Genomic DNA, 15,027 nt, shown 5'->3' on the forward strand with positions numbered 1-15,027 from the left:
GGCCGCGGGGGAGCCAGAGTCTATCCCAGCAAGCACCGGGTACAGCCTGGACGGGACGCCAGCCCATCACAGGACACACACACCAGGGCCAGTCCATCACAGGACACACACACCAGGGCCAGTCCATCACAGGACACACACACCAGGGCCAGCCCATCACAGGACACTCACACCAGGGCCAGTTTTCCCTGAAGACAGTTCACTCACCAGCATGTCTCCCACACGAACATGGGGAGAACATGCAGACTCCACACGGAGCGCTGTGAGCCGCAGTGCTGACCCCTGCAGCTCATCTATCTGATACAAGGAGCAGCAGTGCGACGCGGAGGAACAGGTGCTGCAGCTGGAGAGCCGGTTCCCGGCCCCTCTCTGGGGCGCGCTGACCACTCCCGCCCCGCACGACTGACCACAGGGGGCGTGGCCGCGCTTGCTCCTTCGGCCACAACACGGGCTTTCGCGTGCGCATGCGCATGCGCCCTACCGGCGCGCGGAAGCCCGGGGGAGTGTCTCGTGTCGGTCTTTTTTGTTTTTTTAAAGGCCCTCGCGCCAGAGCGAGCGAGCGGAGCCTGATCGATATGGCCCAGCGCGGAGTCGGAGGGACAGCCCGTCTGAGAGGACCCTCGGCACACTGAGACGAGCCGCAACTCCAGCCCATCAGGGCCCGAACCACGTCCCGCCCGGCTGGGGGGAGAGGGAGCCGTATCCCGGTCTCCAGTGCCGAGTCTCGCAGACCACCGCTCTCCCGGGCGCATTCCGCTTTCTCCTCGGCGGCGACGCGGTCGGAGCGAGCCCGGGCCGGTCTCCCGGGTCTGGACCGGGCCGGACCTGAGCTGCGGGCTTCCCGCTGCTTCCCGCAGAGCTCGAGCGCTGATCCCAGCTCGTGCGCCTGCGGCAGCGGGGGGCGCGAGCGCGAGCGAGAGTGAGAGCGAGAGCGAGAGGGCGAGCGCGAGGCGGCGTGCTGAGCGTCAACATGGCGGAGCCCGAGCAGGCGATGCAGTGCGAGGTAGGTCAGCGCGAAGGGGGCAGGCCTGTGTGCGGGCGGGGCAGAGCGGGCCGAGCCGGGCCGGGGCTGCAGGCGCCGCGGTGAGCTGCTGCGGTCCGGTCCGGGCGGCGTGGCGCAGATCCCGGCTCGCCTGCACTCGCCTGGTGATGGAGCCGCTGACAGCCGGCTCGCTGAGCCCCTCTTTCGCTGCAGCAGCCTCCCAGTGCACCCAGTCTGCTCCGCTCCAGGGCTCTGCGCTGGATGTAGCATCAGAGGCCGCTTCCTCAAGCCCGTCTGCTTGTTCTCATTACTCTCGGACAGACGGGAAACCGCGCTTGTGTTCAGGACGCTGCCCGTCTCTGCAGCGGGGCGGGCTGAGCTGAGAGCCCTGCAGCGCGGGGAGGCTGGACCGGCCCGGCCCGGCCCGCTGTGGGCAGGGAGCCGGGCTCCTGTCTGTGGTGCTGTGCGCCCTGGCCGGCAGTCCCCTCCCCTCCTTCCCGTCTCCGGGTGTTCGGGGGGGGCAGTGAGTCCCAGGTGCGAGCAGGCGGGGCAGCTACAGCCCGCTGCCTGCCCTGGGCGTGAGAGGGCAGCGGGGAGTAGGGCTCTCTGGGTCACTGTCCTGGGGGCTCAGGGTCCTCCAAGAGCTGTGCTGAACTTAGTGTTCAAGCAGGCAGCCTGAGTCCCGGGTTCGGTTCTGACCTGGAGCGCCTGGAGTCTGAGTGTTCTCTCTGGGTTTTCTCTGGGTGCTCAGACTCCCCCTGTGTGCGCCCTGCGCCCTGCGGCGGACCGGCTCTACAGGAAGACCGTTAATGAGGACTGGCGGTTCTGTGTTCTGGAGGCGTCGGAAGTGGACGATGATGTCCCTGGTTTTAGAAGCGTTGAGCAGGAGGTCGTTGTCCAAACACCAGTCAGTCTGCTTTCGGTAACGAGTCTCCTCATTATCCGAGACGAGGCCGACAGTAGGAATCTTGACAGTCGTCCCGGATGTGTGGTCCTTTGTGGAAAGGGAAAGAGGCTTGGGGGGCACCTGCGCTGAGAGTCCGAAAGACGTGCTGCTAATCGCCCTGGGGGTCTGTGGGCGGAGTCCAGCAGCAGGGCACTGATTAACTGAAGGGGCTCAGCGGTGTTGACTGTCCCCTCCTGTCCCCTCTCTGTCCCCAGAGCGACGAGCCGGTGCCGGAGCCAGCAGCTGGAGCCACAGGGGGAGGTACGTCTCGCTGTGGGGGGGCTGGCGTGACGGGATCCCTGACGCCGGTGTGGGGGGGCTTCCTGCCGAATACACTCTGTTCCTTCTGTGCTCCTCCAGGACCCGGTGGGCCGATGGGGGCTGAGCCGGAGGGGGGCGCCCCCACAGAGCCGGCCAGCGGCGAGGCCGCAGAGCAGGAGGGGCTGGGGCCCGGGGGGGGCGAGGAGCCGGGCGGCGGGGGCCGAGACGCGGGCGAGAGGGGCCCGGGCCCCGGGTTCGAGGACAACGAAGACGAGGTGGAGGGCGCCCCCGTCATCGCGGCCGACGACGAGGAGGGGGGGCTGTCCCCCCTCAGCCCCGAGACGGACCTTGCCGACGGCCGCACCTCGGAGACAGGTGAGGCCTCACCCCCGTTTCCATGGCAGCGACGGGTCGGCTCCTGCTCTGGCACGGCTCGGTCGTGGCTTGGATCTGGCGCTGGGAGCCCGCGGGCCCACCTCTGGGGTCAGGGCTCGCTCTCTGGAGCAGCAGGTGTGTGGACCCGGGCCGGGCAGCGCCGCTGTGTCGGCTGGCGTTGACCCGGCTCTGCCTGAAGAGCAAAGTGCCCAGGAGGTCCCTCAGCTGGCGGCCCGGTTCTGAGCTGGGCGATGGCCCGTGGTCACGCGCCCAGTGCCAGTACAGGGCCTCTCCCCCCGTCGCCCCCTGCTCTGCACCGCCTGCAGCGGGCTGCTCCTGACCGCTGCTACCAGCCTGCGTTCGCTGTCCAGCGGAGCCCCTGGGGCTCGGGGCCGCACCGCCGGCGTGTTCCGCGGGTGACCGTGGGTGTTTTCTGCTCCGCAGAGCCGGAGCCGGAGCGCGCCCCAGTGGAGGAGGGGGTGGCGGAGCCGAGCGCGGCGTCGGCGTCCCTGGCGGGCTCGGGGTCGGGGGGGCCCAGCGAGCAGGACAGGGGGCTGTCGGCCACGTGCTCCCCCCCCTCCCCCGCCCCCTCCCTGGAGTGTACCGCGGAGCCCGCGAGCCGGAGCAGCGCAGGTGAGAGGGGACGGGGGGTGTGTGGGGCGCAGGTGAGAGGGGACGGGGGGTGTGTGGGGCGCAGGTGAGAGGGGACGGGGGGTGTGTGGGGCGCAGGTGAGAGGGGACGGGGGGTGTGTGGGGCGCAGGTGAGAGGGGACGGGGGGGGTGTGGGGCGCAGGTGAGAGGGGACGGGGGGAGTGTGGGGCGCAGGTGAGAGGGGACGGGGGGGGGGGTGGGGCGCAGGTGAGAGGGGACGGGGGGGGTGGCACTGGCTGGGCTCTAACCCGTGTCTGTTCCCTGTGCCAGACGGAGAGGGGCGGCGGGACCCGGACCGCGGGGGGCCCAGGAGGGCCGAGCCAGGCTGCAGGGTGAGTGACGCGGCAGGCCAGCTAGCGCCGCCAGGAGCACGGGTCACAGCAGGGCCCGAACCCGCAGCCCTGGAGCTCCTCTGCTGCCCGCAGGGGCAGGACGAGGGCTGGCCGCTGGCCGGGGGCAGGGGCGAGGTCTGGGCCGGGTTCAGTGCCGCCTCTGTGTCTGTGTCCAGGAGCCGGAGGCAGTGCCGGAGCTGAAGATCAAGGACGAGCCGCTGGACGAGGAGTACGACCGGGCGCTGGCCCCTCCGGCCGCGCTGCTGGACAGGGTGAAGGACGAGCCGGACAGCCCTGAGGTCAGCCTCCGCCGCTCCCCCGCCACCCCCTCCCTGCCCCCCCCCCCCCGTGCTGACGGCTGTGTCGCTGCCCCGCAGGAGTTCAGCGAGCAGCACCGGACCCCGGAGGAGCTGAAGATCAGCGCGGTGTTCTCCGTCAGCGGGGCGCCTGCAGGTGAGTCTGCGCCGGCCGGCCGCCCTCCCCTCGAGAGTCTGCTGGTGCTGAGGTCCGCTCTCTCTCTCTGCAGCCGCCCAGCCCTACCCCCCCCCTGCGGGGGCTGCGCCGGGCGCCGGGCGGACGATGGCGGGGGGGCCCTCCAGACCCCCCCCTCTGGGCTCCAATCCCCCCCCTGTGCCCGCGGCGCTGGCCCCCCCGCCCGGGCCGGTGTCCCCCGCCGTCAGGGTGTCGTGCTCTGGCTGCAAGAAGGTCCTGCAGAAAGGCCAGACGGCCTACCAGCGCAAGGGCTCTTCCCAGCTCTTCTGCTCCACCCTCTGCCTGACCGGCTACACCGTGGCCCCGCTGCGCAGCGTCCTGCGCAAGACCTGCCACTACTGCTTCAAGTGAGTGTGCTTCACGATCTGTAGTATTATTGAGAGACAGGCTCACTGTTCCTCAGGCTGGGACAGGAGATCTCACACTGTATTATTATTATTGAGAGACAGGCTCACTGTCTGTTCCTCAGGCTGGGACAGGAGATCTCACACTGTATTATTATTATTGAGAGACAGGCTCACTGTTCCTCAGGCTGGGACAGGAGATCACACACTGTATTATTATTATTGAGAGACAGGCTCACTGTTCCTCAGGCTGGGACAGGAGATCACACACTGTATTATTATTATTGAGAGACAGGCTCACTGTTCCTCAGGCTGGGACAGGAGATCACACACTGTATTATTATTATTGAGAGACAGGCTCACTGTTCCTCAGGCTGGGACAGGAGATCACACACTGTATTATTATTATTGAGAGACAGGCTCACTGTCTGTTCCTCAGGCTGGGACAGGAGATCCCACACTGTATTATTATTATTGAGAGACAGGCTCACTGTCTGTTCCTCAGGCTGGGACAGGAGACCACACACTGTATTATTATTATTGAGAGACAGGCTCACTGTGTTCCTCAGGCTGGGACAGGAGATCTCACACTGTATTATTATTATTGAGAGACAGGCTCACTGTGTTCCTCAGGCTGGGACAGGAGACCACACACTGTATTATTATTATTGAGAGACAGGCTCACTGTGTTCCTCAGGCTGGGACAGGAGACCACACACTGTATTATTATTATTGAGAGACAGGCTCACTGTGTTCCTCAGGCTGGGACAGGAGACCACACACTGCATTATTATTATTGAGAGACAGGCTCACTGTCTGTTCCTCAGGCTGCGACAGGAGATCACACACTGTATTATTATTATTGAGAGACAGGCTCACTGTCTGTTCCTCAGGCTGCGACAGGAGATCACACACTGTATTATTATTATTGAGAGACAGGCTCACTGTCTGTTCCTCAGGCTGGGACAGGAGACCACACACTGTATTATTATTATTGAGAGACAGGCTCACTGTCTGTTCCTCAGGCTGCGACAGGAGATCACACACTGTATTATTATTATTGAGAGACAGGCTCACTGTCTGTTCCTCAGGCTGGGACAGGAGATCACACACTGTATTATTATTATTATTGAGAGACAGGCTCACTGTCTGTTCCTCAGGCTGGGACAGGAGATCACACACTGTATTATTATTATTGAGAGACAGGCTCACTGTCTGTTCCTCAGGCTGGGACAGGAGATCACACACTGTATTATTATTATTGAGAGACAGGCTCACTGTCTGTTCCTCAGGCTGGGACAGGAGATCACACACTGGGCTAAAGCTTTATTGAGTTTATGCCTCCAATAGGATTGGGAGCTGTCGTGATTTTGGCAGGTGTAGGGGATGTAGGTCTCTGTTTCTCCCTGCTGGCAGTGAGAGCACAGCCTGTCCTCTCTGGGCAGCCAGGCCTGCCTGCGTCCAGTCTCTCTGGCCAGGCTGTGGTCACTGAGCCTGTCCTCTCTGGACAGCCAGGTCTGCCTGCGTCCAGTCTCTCTGGCCAGGCTGTGGTCACTGAGCCTGTCCTCTCTGGGCAGCCAGGTCTGCCTGCGTCCAGTCTCTCTGGCCAGGCTGTGGTCACTGAGCATGTACTTCATCAGGGTCTGTATCTCTTTGCTGTCTCTCTCCCAGTTCGGTTACTCAGCCGGTGTGTCTCCCTCTGTCCCACCCTGACTCTCGCAGGGAGATTGTGAACCCCAAGGATGTGATCATCGCCCCGGTGGACGCCGGGGGCACGGTGAAGGATTTCTGCAGCCAGGCCTGCCTCACGGCCTTCGACTACAAGCGCAAGACGGCCGTGTCCACTCTGTCCAACGAGGGCGTGACCATCAAGTGCAGCATGTGCCAGCGGACTGCCATTGTAAGAGCCCGGCACTGCGGTCGCCGCCGTCGCTAGGGGCGCCGCGCCGCCACGCTCTCTCAGTGCCGCGGCTCTGTGTTGCAGATCCGTCACGAGGTGAACTACCAGGGCGTCGTCCACAAGCTGTGCAGCGACGCCTGTTTCTCGCGCTTCCGCTCCGTCAACAACCTCACCATGAACTGCTGCGAGAACTGCGGCGGCTACTGCTACAGCGGCGGGGGGCAGACGCACGTGCTGCAGATAGAGGGCGCCGCGAAGAAGTTCTGCAGCGCCTCCTGCATCAGCACCTACAAGCAGGTAACGCCCCTCCCTGTCCCTCTTCCCACGGCCGCACGGGGTCCGACAAGCAGGCGGACATCTAGCGTCCCGCAGCTGGTAAGGCCTGGAGCGGACCGCGCTGGTGTGGACCGGGGTCTTGTCCCGCAGCTGGTAAGGCCTGGAGCGGGCCGCGCTGGTGTGTGGGTGGGGGACGGGGGTGGGCTTGCTGCTTTCCCTGTGCGTTTCAAGCCTGGAGCGACTTGGAAATCCAGCGGCAGCCCGAGCTCCCCGAGCGCCCGGGGGTGCGATCGGGGGCGGCGCCTGCTGACCGCGCTCTGTCTCGTCCACAGAAGAGCGCGAAGGTGACGCCCTGCACGGTGTGCCGCGCGCTGCGCTCCTCCGCGGAGATGGTGGAGAACACCAACCCGCAGGGCAAGACCGAGCTCTTCTGCTCCGTGCACTGCCTGTCCGCCTACCGCGTGCAGAACTTCTCCTCAGGTACCTCGCTGGCCGTCGGCCTTTCACCGGCCACCCCAGGCCCCCGCCGGACTGCTGAGCCTCACCCTCTCTCCTGCCCTTCCGCCCAGGTGTGCCAGTGTCCTGCAACAACTGCAAGGTGTCGGCCGTGCCCCAGTACCACCTGGCCATGTCCGACGGCAGCATCCGCAACTTCTGCAGCTACAACTGTGTGGTCAGCTTCCAGGTAAGGGCCCCGTGCTGTGGGCCAGGTCGGTCAGGCCCAGGTGAGGCGATGTGTGCCGACTCTGCGGACCTGGGCTGCGCTTGATCTCCGTCTTTCTGTCCTGCAGACGGTGTTCAACAAGCCGCCCCAGGCAGCCCCTCTGCCCTCCCTGCAGGGCCAGCCCCCCGTCAGCGCACCCTCCACCCTGCCTGTGGGGGGCGCCGGCGCAGGCCCCGCCCTGGCCCCCAGCGCCGCCGCCCCCACGGCGTCCGAGCCCGGCCACCCCGCGCCCCCCCGCTCCCAGGGCCCCCCGCCGGCGCCGGGGCGCGGGCCGGTGAAGCTGCGCTGCCAGCACTGCCGCCGCCAGTTCTCCTGCAAGCCTGAGCTGCTGGAGTTCAAGGTACCGGGACCTCCAGGAGGGGAGGGGGGTCGTTAAGGCTCGTTATCTCGGGGGGGGTCGTTAAGGCTCTCCAGTCCGTTCGTGAGTGATGAGCCCCCCGTCACCCCCTGCAGGGCCGCATGCTGTACTTCTGCGGGAAGACGTGCTTCGAGGAGTTCAAGAAGGTGAGCTTCGTCATGGCGCGCTGCGAGTACTGCAAGATCGAGAAGGTGGTGAAGGAGACCATCAAGTTCAACAGGCAGGACCGCTCCTTCTGCAGCGAAGGTCAGTCTGCTCACGCCCCTCCTCGCTCCGCCTGGGGAGGGCCCAGGGACATGGCTGAGGGCCGTGTGGGCGTGCAGGGTGGGACAGCGAGTTCCTCGCACCCACAGCAACGCCCACACCTGCCTCACCTGCACCCACAGCCACAGCCTCACCCGCCTCACCCACACCCACACCTGCCTCGCCTCCACCCACACCCACACCTGCCTCGCCTCCACCCACACCCACACCTGCCCCGTATGTCCTCCGATTGTGCTGCCGTTACTGTTCCCACTCTCCCCTGTCCTGACCTCTGACCTGTGACCTGGCCGCAGGCTGCAAGCTGCTCTACAAGCACGACCTGGCGAAGCGCTGGGGTGCTCACTGCCGCTGCTGCGCCTACTGCTCCAACGCGGCGCAGAAGGTCTTCCAGAACCACTTCGCCGGCAAGCTGGAGGAGTTCTGCAGCGAGGAGTGCATGTCCCTCTACACCGTGCTGTTCTACCAGGTGCGTGCCCACGCCGCCGGCCGGCCGCCGGGAGTCTGTCTGGCCGGTGGCGTGACGCCCCTCTCTCCCGTCAGATGGCGAAGTGCGACTCCTGCAAGCGGCAGGGCAAGCTGCTCGAGTCCCTGAAGTGGCTGGGGGAGATGAAGCACTTCTGTAACCTGCACTGCCTCCTGCAGTACTGCAGCCAGCAGGCCTCCTCCGAGGCCCACAGCGCCACAGGTAGGGGTCCGAGTGCAGAGGGGAGCAGGGCTGGGGGTACTGCCACGACACAGGGCAGTGCGGTGAGGACAGTGCGAAGTAGAGAGATGCTGGAGGCCCGGCTCAGTGCTGTCCCAGTCCAGTCCAGGCCCGGCCCGGCTCGGTGAACGAGCTCAGTTTCACAGCGGTCTTCCCCTCTCTCTCAGTGAACTCTGTGACATCGATGCCCCCGGCTGCCCCAGCCGGTGCCCCGCCGCCTCCGCCTGCCCCTGCGTCTGCGCCTGCCCTGCCCCCGCTGTCGCCCGTCTCCCAGAAGAAGGAGCCCACACCCGTCATCGCCAACGTCGTCTCGCTCGCCAGTGCCCCCACCGGGCAGCCCTCTGTCAACGCCAGCACTGCGCTGCAGGGTAACTGCCGACCCCTTCGTGCTGCGGTTCACAGGCGCTCCGCGGTGTTGTCCTGGTCCTGAAGAGGTAGTGACTAGTCTCTGAAGGTGTTCTGCCCCCTCCTGTAGGGACACAGGGGGGTCTCCCACAGGGGGGTCTCCCACTCGCGGACAGGGAGTCGCAACCCCTACTTGTCAGCCAGGTGGGGGGAGGAGAGGAGATAATCGAGCTCGTTCTGCACGTTGGTTTCCTACAGGCCACGAGGAGAAAGTTCTTTTCTGACTGCGGGTTACCATTGTGTTTGGGTTACCACAGGTCACTTGCTAATAGTTTTCGCCATTTTCTTGTGAATAATGCTTGCTTCTATATAAGGGTTCACCCTGGGTTCATTTGTTCTTGTCTTCTACGGAAGACCCTTACACTCCCCCTAAAAACTTTTTTTTCTACTAAACTTTGGGTAAATCTACTTTTTGGGGTGCCCCGTCTCCAGAAAGAGAGGGGGCGATTATTTTCCTTTTGGGGGGCTGACCCCTGGCCCCCCCGGTCGCTGACCTGCCGGCGTGACCTCAGTGCGGATCTCTGCTCTCTCCCTCTCCCAGGCGCGGTGCCCACGGCGCAGGCCAAGGTCATCGGAGATGTAAGTCCCCCGTCGCCTGCGCCGCCCTGCTGTCGGGATGGGGGCACGGTGGGGCAGAGCCACAAGCCTAACTGTCCGTCTGTCCGCCCCCAGGCCAGCACGCAGACCGACGCCCTGAAGCTGCCGCCAGCCGCCCCTCCCCGCGTGCTGAAGAACAAGGCCCTGCTCTGCAAGCCCATCAGCCAGACCAAGGCCACCTCCTGCAAGCCGCACACGCAGACCAAGGAGAGCCAGACAGGTGCTGCTCCGCACCGCCTGGTCACGCGCCCTGCGGGGCGGGACAGGACGGTCTCTGGCGCCTCCCCCCCGCGGGGCTGTTGTGAGCCAGGAGCACTGGGGGCCGCAGCTGAAACCTGTAGAAACGGGTTCTGCTGCCCCGGCGCTCTTGGTCAGTGTGTCCTCTCTCTCTCTCCGCCCACAGAAGAGGAGTGGCGCCCGGACGTGGTGGTGCTGCCCGTGCCTGTCCCCGTGTTCGTGCCCGTGCCCCTGCACCTGTACACCCAGTACACCCCCTACCCCGTGGGGCTGCCCCTGCCGGTACGCCCCCGAGCGAGACGCCGCCGCCGTGCTGCTCCCCTGGGCTGTGCCAGTGACCCCGCTCTGCCCCTCTGCCCCACAGCTGCCTGTGCCGATGTTCCTGCCCACCACGCTGGACAGCGCAGAGCGCATCATGGAGGCCATCCAGGACATCCGGGAGAAGATCCCCTCGAACCCCTACGAGGCCGACCTGCTGCAGATGGCCGAGCTCATCGCCGAGGAGGAGGAGAAGGACAAGCCTGTCTCCCACGGAGGTGTGCAGGGGGCGGGGGAGCGGGCGGCGGGGCAGGGCGGGAGGGGCAAAGTGTGACGCTGTGCTTTGCCCCAGACCAGGGCAGCACCTACAGCGGAGACCTGGAGAGTGAGGCCGTGTCCACGCCGCACAGCTGGGAGGACGAGGTGAACCACTGTGCCCCGCGCGCCTGCCCCGACAACGACCGGCCTCCCTCCCCCTCCCCAGAGCTCATGCTTGACCTGGAGGCGGACTTCCCCATGGGTCAGTACTGTGAGGACACTCGCCGTGGGTCAGCCCTGCGGCCACACGGAGGGGCTCCCCTCCCCCGTGGGTCAGCCCTGCGGCCACACGGAGGGGCTCCCCTGTCTCTGTGTGACCCTGCTCTTGTTGCTGGCAGAGTCCTTCGACCCCGCGGTGGCGAAGGAGACCAGCGTCGCCCTGAGGCACCGAACCAGGAGGAGACCCCGAGACGGCTTCCCACCCAGGAAGAGGGTGAGCCAGGCCGCTGCGCCCGCGGGCCATGTCCCACGCGTGTCCGTCCCGCCCTGCGTGTGCTGACTGCCCGCCCCTCTCTCCCCTCAGGGCCGCAAGCGCGCGGCGGCGGTGGTGTCGTCGGGGATCTCCCGCAGCGCGCTGCTGCCCCCCGCGGAGCCGAAGCACGCGCTGCGCCACATGTACGGCGTGAACGCCTGGCGCAGCTGGGTGCAGTGGAGGAACGCGCAGGCGGACACGGAGCAGCCGCGCTTCGGCAGTGAGTGTCCCCGGACTCGCCCGTCCGTCCGCGTCCCTCTCGCCGGCCCGCTCTGACGGCCCGTGTCCCCGCAGCCCGGCTCATGAAGCCGAAGCAGGACGTGCTGGCCTGCAGCTCTGCAGAGCTCAGCTACGGGCTGTGCCACTTCATCAAGGAGGTGCGGAGACCCAGCGGCGACAGATACACCCCAGACAGCATTTTCTACCTGTGCCTGGGCATCCAGCAGGTAAACACTCCCACCTGGCAGCGTGTCCTACATGAGTCTGGGCACCCAGCGGGTAAACACCACCACTTGGCAGCGTGTCCTACATGAGTCTGGACAAACACCAGGCGTAGTGTAGCTGTGTGTTGCCTCCAGCATGTAAGTGTACCCCTGCAGGAGCAGAGCACCTGTGCAGGTGTGCGAGGAGCCTTGCCTGCTCGTGTCTGACTGCGCCTCTCCTCTCCTCTCCCCTCCCGGCAGCACCTGTTTGAGAACGGCCGCATCGAGAACATCTTCACGGACCTGTTCTACAGCAAGTTCACCCTGGAGATCACCAAGATGCTGAAGGACTGGAAGCCCACCATGCTGCCCAGCGGTGAGAGCTCTGCTCTGCCGGCACCCGCCCCTGCCCTCGGCCCCGCGTGCGCCAGCGCGTTAACGCCCCCCTCTCTCTCAGGGTACCTGCACTCGCGTGTGGAGGAGGAGTACCTGTGGGAGTGCAAGCAGCTGGGGGCATACTCCCCCATCGTGCTGCTCAACACGCTGCTCTTCTTCAACACCAAGCTGTTCCAGCTCAAGACCATCCCCCAGCACCTGCGCCTCTCCTTCGCCCACGTCATGCGCTGCACCAAGACGCTCAAGAACGGCAGCAAGGCCACCTACCTGCGCTTCTTCCCTCCCGCCCCCCGCAGGGACCCCGCAGGTACGCCCATCCCTCGCCATTCTCAGGGCGACGCTCTGTGTGCAGCGCTAGGGTACTGAGAGATGGGGTGACCTGTGTCTGAGTGCGGCGCTGGGGTACTGAGAGATGGGGTGACCTGTTTCTGTGTGCAGAGAGGGGCGCAGTGCTGGGGAAGAGGAAGCCGGAGGAGGAGGAGGAGGAGGTGATGGAGATGCCAGAGAACACAGACAATCCCCTGCGCTGTCCGGTTCGGCTGTATGAGTTCTATCTCTCCAAGTGGTGAGTAGGTCCGTTTACCCAAGTCTTTACGAAATAAACTACTCTCTCTCCCTGGACAATCTGTCAATTCAGGTCCATTCAAGGTGCTTTATTGGCATGACTGATGAGTACAGTCAGTGTTGCCAAAGCAAAACAAATACATTTAACGTAAACAAAAATCTACAGACATTTACAAAGCCACAATTGTTAAATATTTGCATATAAACATGTGGAGCATTACTGGGAGACAGACTCAGTTTCTCAGGCTGTGACAGCAGGTGTGGGAATTCTGGGATTAGAATGCTTCTCTAATCCCAGGGTATCTGTCACAGTGCAGTAGGAAGTGCACCTCTGTCTCCGTTTCTCCCCACTGGCAGTGGGAGCACAGCCTGTCCTCTCTGGGCAGCCAGGTCTACCTGTGTCCAGTCTCTATGGCCAGACTGTGGTCACTGAGCCTGTTCTTCGTCAGGGTCTGTTTCTGTTTGCTGTTATTTATCTTGGTTAAATATTCGGCTAGTGTGTATTGTCTGTCTAGAACACATTTGTTCTCTCGAGTACATTGATTTAATTATGTTGTACGCTTTACCCCCTATGCCACTTTGAAGTAGTTTATAAAACAGTCTTTTGTGCCAAATTGAGTCAAATGCTTTTTTGAAATAGATTAAAGCAGGCAAAAGAAATGTCCTTGGTCTTTTTGCTGGACATGTTTGTCTATCAGTGTGTTTAGGGTGTAAATGTGATCTGTGTTCGGTAAGGAAGGCCAGTATTCGTGTATTCAGGAAACTGCAGAATACCTTCCCCAGGTTACTGTTCACACAGATGCCCCGGGGAAACATCCGGCTGTCATGCTGAGATTGAGGAGTTTGAGCAGGTCTTGCTGCTGTGTCCCAGCATCTCGTTGTTGACTCCCTCTTGGCCACAGGCTTCGCGTGGTCTGAGGGCCTGGGGTTTGTCCAGTAGCTCCTGCTCAGTGATGGGGGAGTCAGGGGGGTTGTGGTTGTCTTTGCCAGTTTTTCAGGGGTGGTGTTCTGTGCTCGGGTGTGAGCGGCTCTGTGTCTCTCTCAGCTCGGACTCGGTGAAGCAGCGCACGGACGTGTTCTACCTGCAGCCAGAGCGCTCCTGCGTGCCCAACAGCCCGCTGTGGTACTGCGCCCAGCCGCTGGAGCCCGAGACGCTGGAGACCATGCTGACGCGCATCCTGATGGTGCGGGAGGTGCACGAGGAGCTGAAGAAAGCGCACGCGGACTCGCCCTCGGACGACGAGGCTGCTGGGTAATGGCGCCCCCGGACCTCTCGCTCCGCCCAGCTCCGCCCGCCTGGACAGAGACTCGGACACGGTCTGGGAATCGAGCTGGAAGAGTCCGCTCTTTGCGGGCCTGCCGACCCGGGTCGTGGTAGTGCAGCGGTACCATACAGTCCGGTACACACCGGTACCGGCCGGCGGGCTCTGGGCCCAGTGGAGTCCGGACAGGCCGTCTGGGTCGCTGGTTCCTGTGGTGCGGACTCTCCCTGCGGGGTTTGGGACTGGCGCAGCTTCTTTCCCGGGTGCGGTGCCGAGTGGGCTGTGGGTGGGCGGAGCAGGGGCTGTGGGCACAGCACGGCGTGCTGGCGGGCGCCGGTCCCTCTCTGGGGGAGCCCCCGACAGACCCCGCGCGTCCGCCGGTCGGTGCCGCAGTGTTTCTGGACAGGGTCTCGGGTCCCGTTACTAAGGGGTTGCCCGGAGTGAAGCCCTTGTGTCCACCATGTGACTGGACTTCAGTGAGGCGGCTGGTCGCTGCCCGTGTGTGCCCAGCGTGTGCCCAGCCCCAGCGATGACACTAATCTACCCAGGTAGGGCACGTTCTGCAGTTCACCACTTCTCTCCTTTCTGTAATCGTGTCTCTCTCCTGCACGTATGTGACGGGTATTCCTCGACCCAGAAACTCCCATTAAAAGGTGTTGGATTGCTGCCGGTTCGGGTAGTTTTCTTCCAGCTGTAGTGCCTGCTGCCAGATGTTGGTGCGGCGAGCGGGTCCGTAAGGTGTTTTTTCACACCCGTTTCACCTGGGGGTGGCGGTTCTGCTTGGTGACTGGAGATCTGACAGGCGGCCCAGCAGGTGCTCCAGCGGGGGGGGGGGGCGCCGGCGTGGCGGATGCTGGACCTACGTGTGGAGTAGCCTGTAGAAGCTTCACCCCGTTTGTGAGCCGCGTGGGGGGATAGCGGAACGGGGGTGTGGAGCTCAGGCGCGAAAGGAGGGCGCGCAGCACCGCTACTGCTGAACCCTGCCGAACTGGGGTTCACCCTCACCCCCCTGGGGAACTCGGGGCGCAGCGCTGCTGCTCTCTGCTCGGGGCTGCGGCTGAGCCACCGCGTTTCCTCAGCTCCACTGCCCTCCGGCCCCGGGACGCTGAGAGGCAGCAGCTGTGGGGGGTGAGGTGGGGGGCAGCGGGGTGTCTTGGGTGGAATCTGGGGGGAGATAGGGTGGGAGGTGGGAGCTCCTCTTCTTGAAATAAAGGGGGGGGAGTTCATTTTTGCTGCTGCTGTGCGTTTCTGTGGGTGGAGCCAGTCGACTGGGAGCCTCATGAACTGTAGTTGGGGGGGAGGGCGGGGGCAGGCAGGGAGTGCAAGACTGGTTTTGTAATGTTTCTTTTTTTATATATAAAACATTGAAATCAAGCCTTGGTCTCTGTCTTTATCTGTGTTAATGTGGTGCTGGACACAGCCCGTGTGTGTCCAGATACCCCTCCCTCTCCTGTCCGCTCTGTGTATGGCCAGATAGCCCCTCCTTCT

The 15,027-nt window shown here is 63.8% G+C and overlaps 1 protein-coding gene across 1 annotated transcript; it reads left to right on the forward strand.

Annotated features, from left to right (window-relative positions):
- Nucleotides 1–457: 457 nt before the first annotated feature.
- On the forward strand, nucleotides 458–14,913 carry zmym4.1 (zinc finger MYM-type containing 4, tandem duplicate 1). Its single transcript, XM_088602377.1, has 29 exons — nucleotides 458–1,003; nucleotides 2,144–2,189; nucleotides 2,289–2,564; nucleotides 3,009–3,197; nucleotides 3,486–3,547; nucleotides 3,724–3,846; nucleotides 3,925–4,000; nucleotides 4,074–4,386; nucleotides 6,106–6,283; nucleotides 6,368–6,580; nucleotides 6,892–7,039; nucleotides 7,129–7,244; nucleotides 7,351–7,623; nucleotides 7,737–7,887; nucleotides 8,199–8,371; nucleotides 8,446–8,590; nucleotides 8,776–8,976; nucleotides 9,555–9,592; nucleotides 9,686–9,830; nucleotides 10,014–10,129; nucleotides 10,212–10,383; nucleotides 10,458–10,625; nucleotides 10,762–10,856; nucleotides 10,947–11,115; nucleotides 11,190–11,341; nucleotides 11,579–11,693; nucleotides 11,775–12,020; nucleotides 12,152–12,278; nucleotides 13,323–14,913. Exons 1-29 carry the CDS (start codon nucleotides 971–973, stop codon nucleotides 13,531–13,533), a joined length of 4,470 nt encoding a protein of 1,489 aa, XP_088458503.1. The 5' UTR covers nucleotides 458–970; the 3' UTR covers nucleotides 13,534–14,913.
- Nucleotides 14,914–15,027: the final 114 nt, after the last annotated feature.

This window comes from Lepisosteus platostomus, chromosome 13 (genome assembly GCF_059453375.1).
Source record: "Lepisosteus platostomus isolate fLepPlt1 chromosome 13, fLepPlt1.hap1, whole genome shotgun sequence".
Classification (NCBI taxonomy): domain Eukaryota; kingdom Metazoa; phylum Chordata; class Actinopteri; order Semionotiformes; family Lepisosteidae; genus Lepisosteus; species Lepisosteus platostomus.

Excerpts from the sequence above, each read along its gene's own strand:
- zmym4.1 (XM_088602377.1), top strand. The coding sequence starts at position 971 with ATGGCGGAGCCCGAGCAGGCGATGCAGTGCGAG. Across the intron at positions 4,001-4,073 it reads CGTCAGCGGGGCGCCTGCAG|CCGCCCAGCCCTACCCCCCC; the intron begins GTGAGTCTGCGC and ends CTCTCTCTGCAG. Across the intron at positions 8,372-8,445 it reads ACACCGTGCTGTTCTACCAG|ATGGCGAAGTGCGACTCCTG; the intron begins GTGCGTGCCCAC and ends CTCTCCCGTCAG.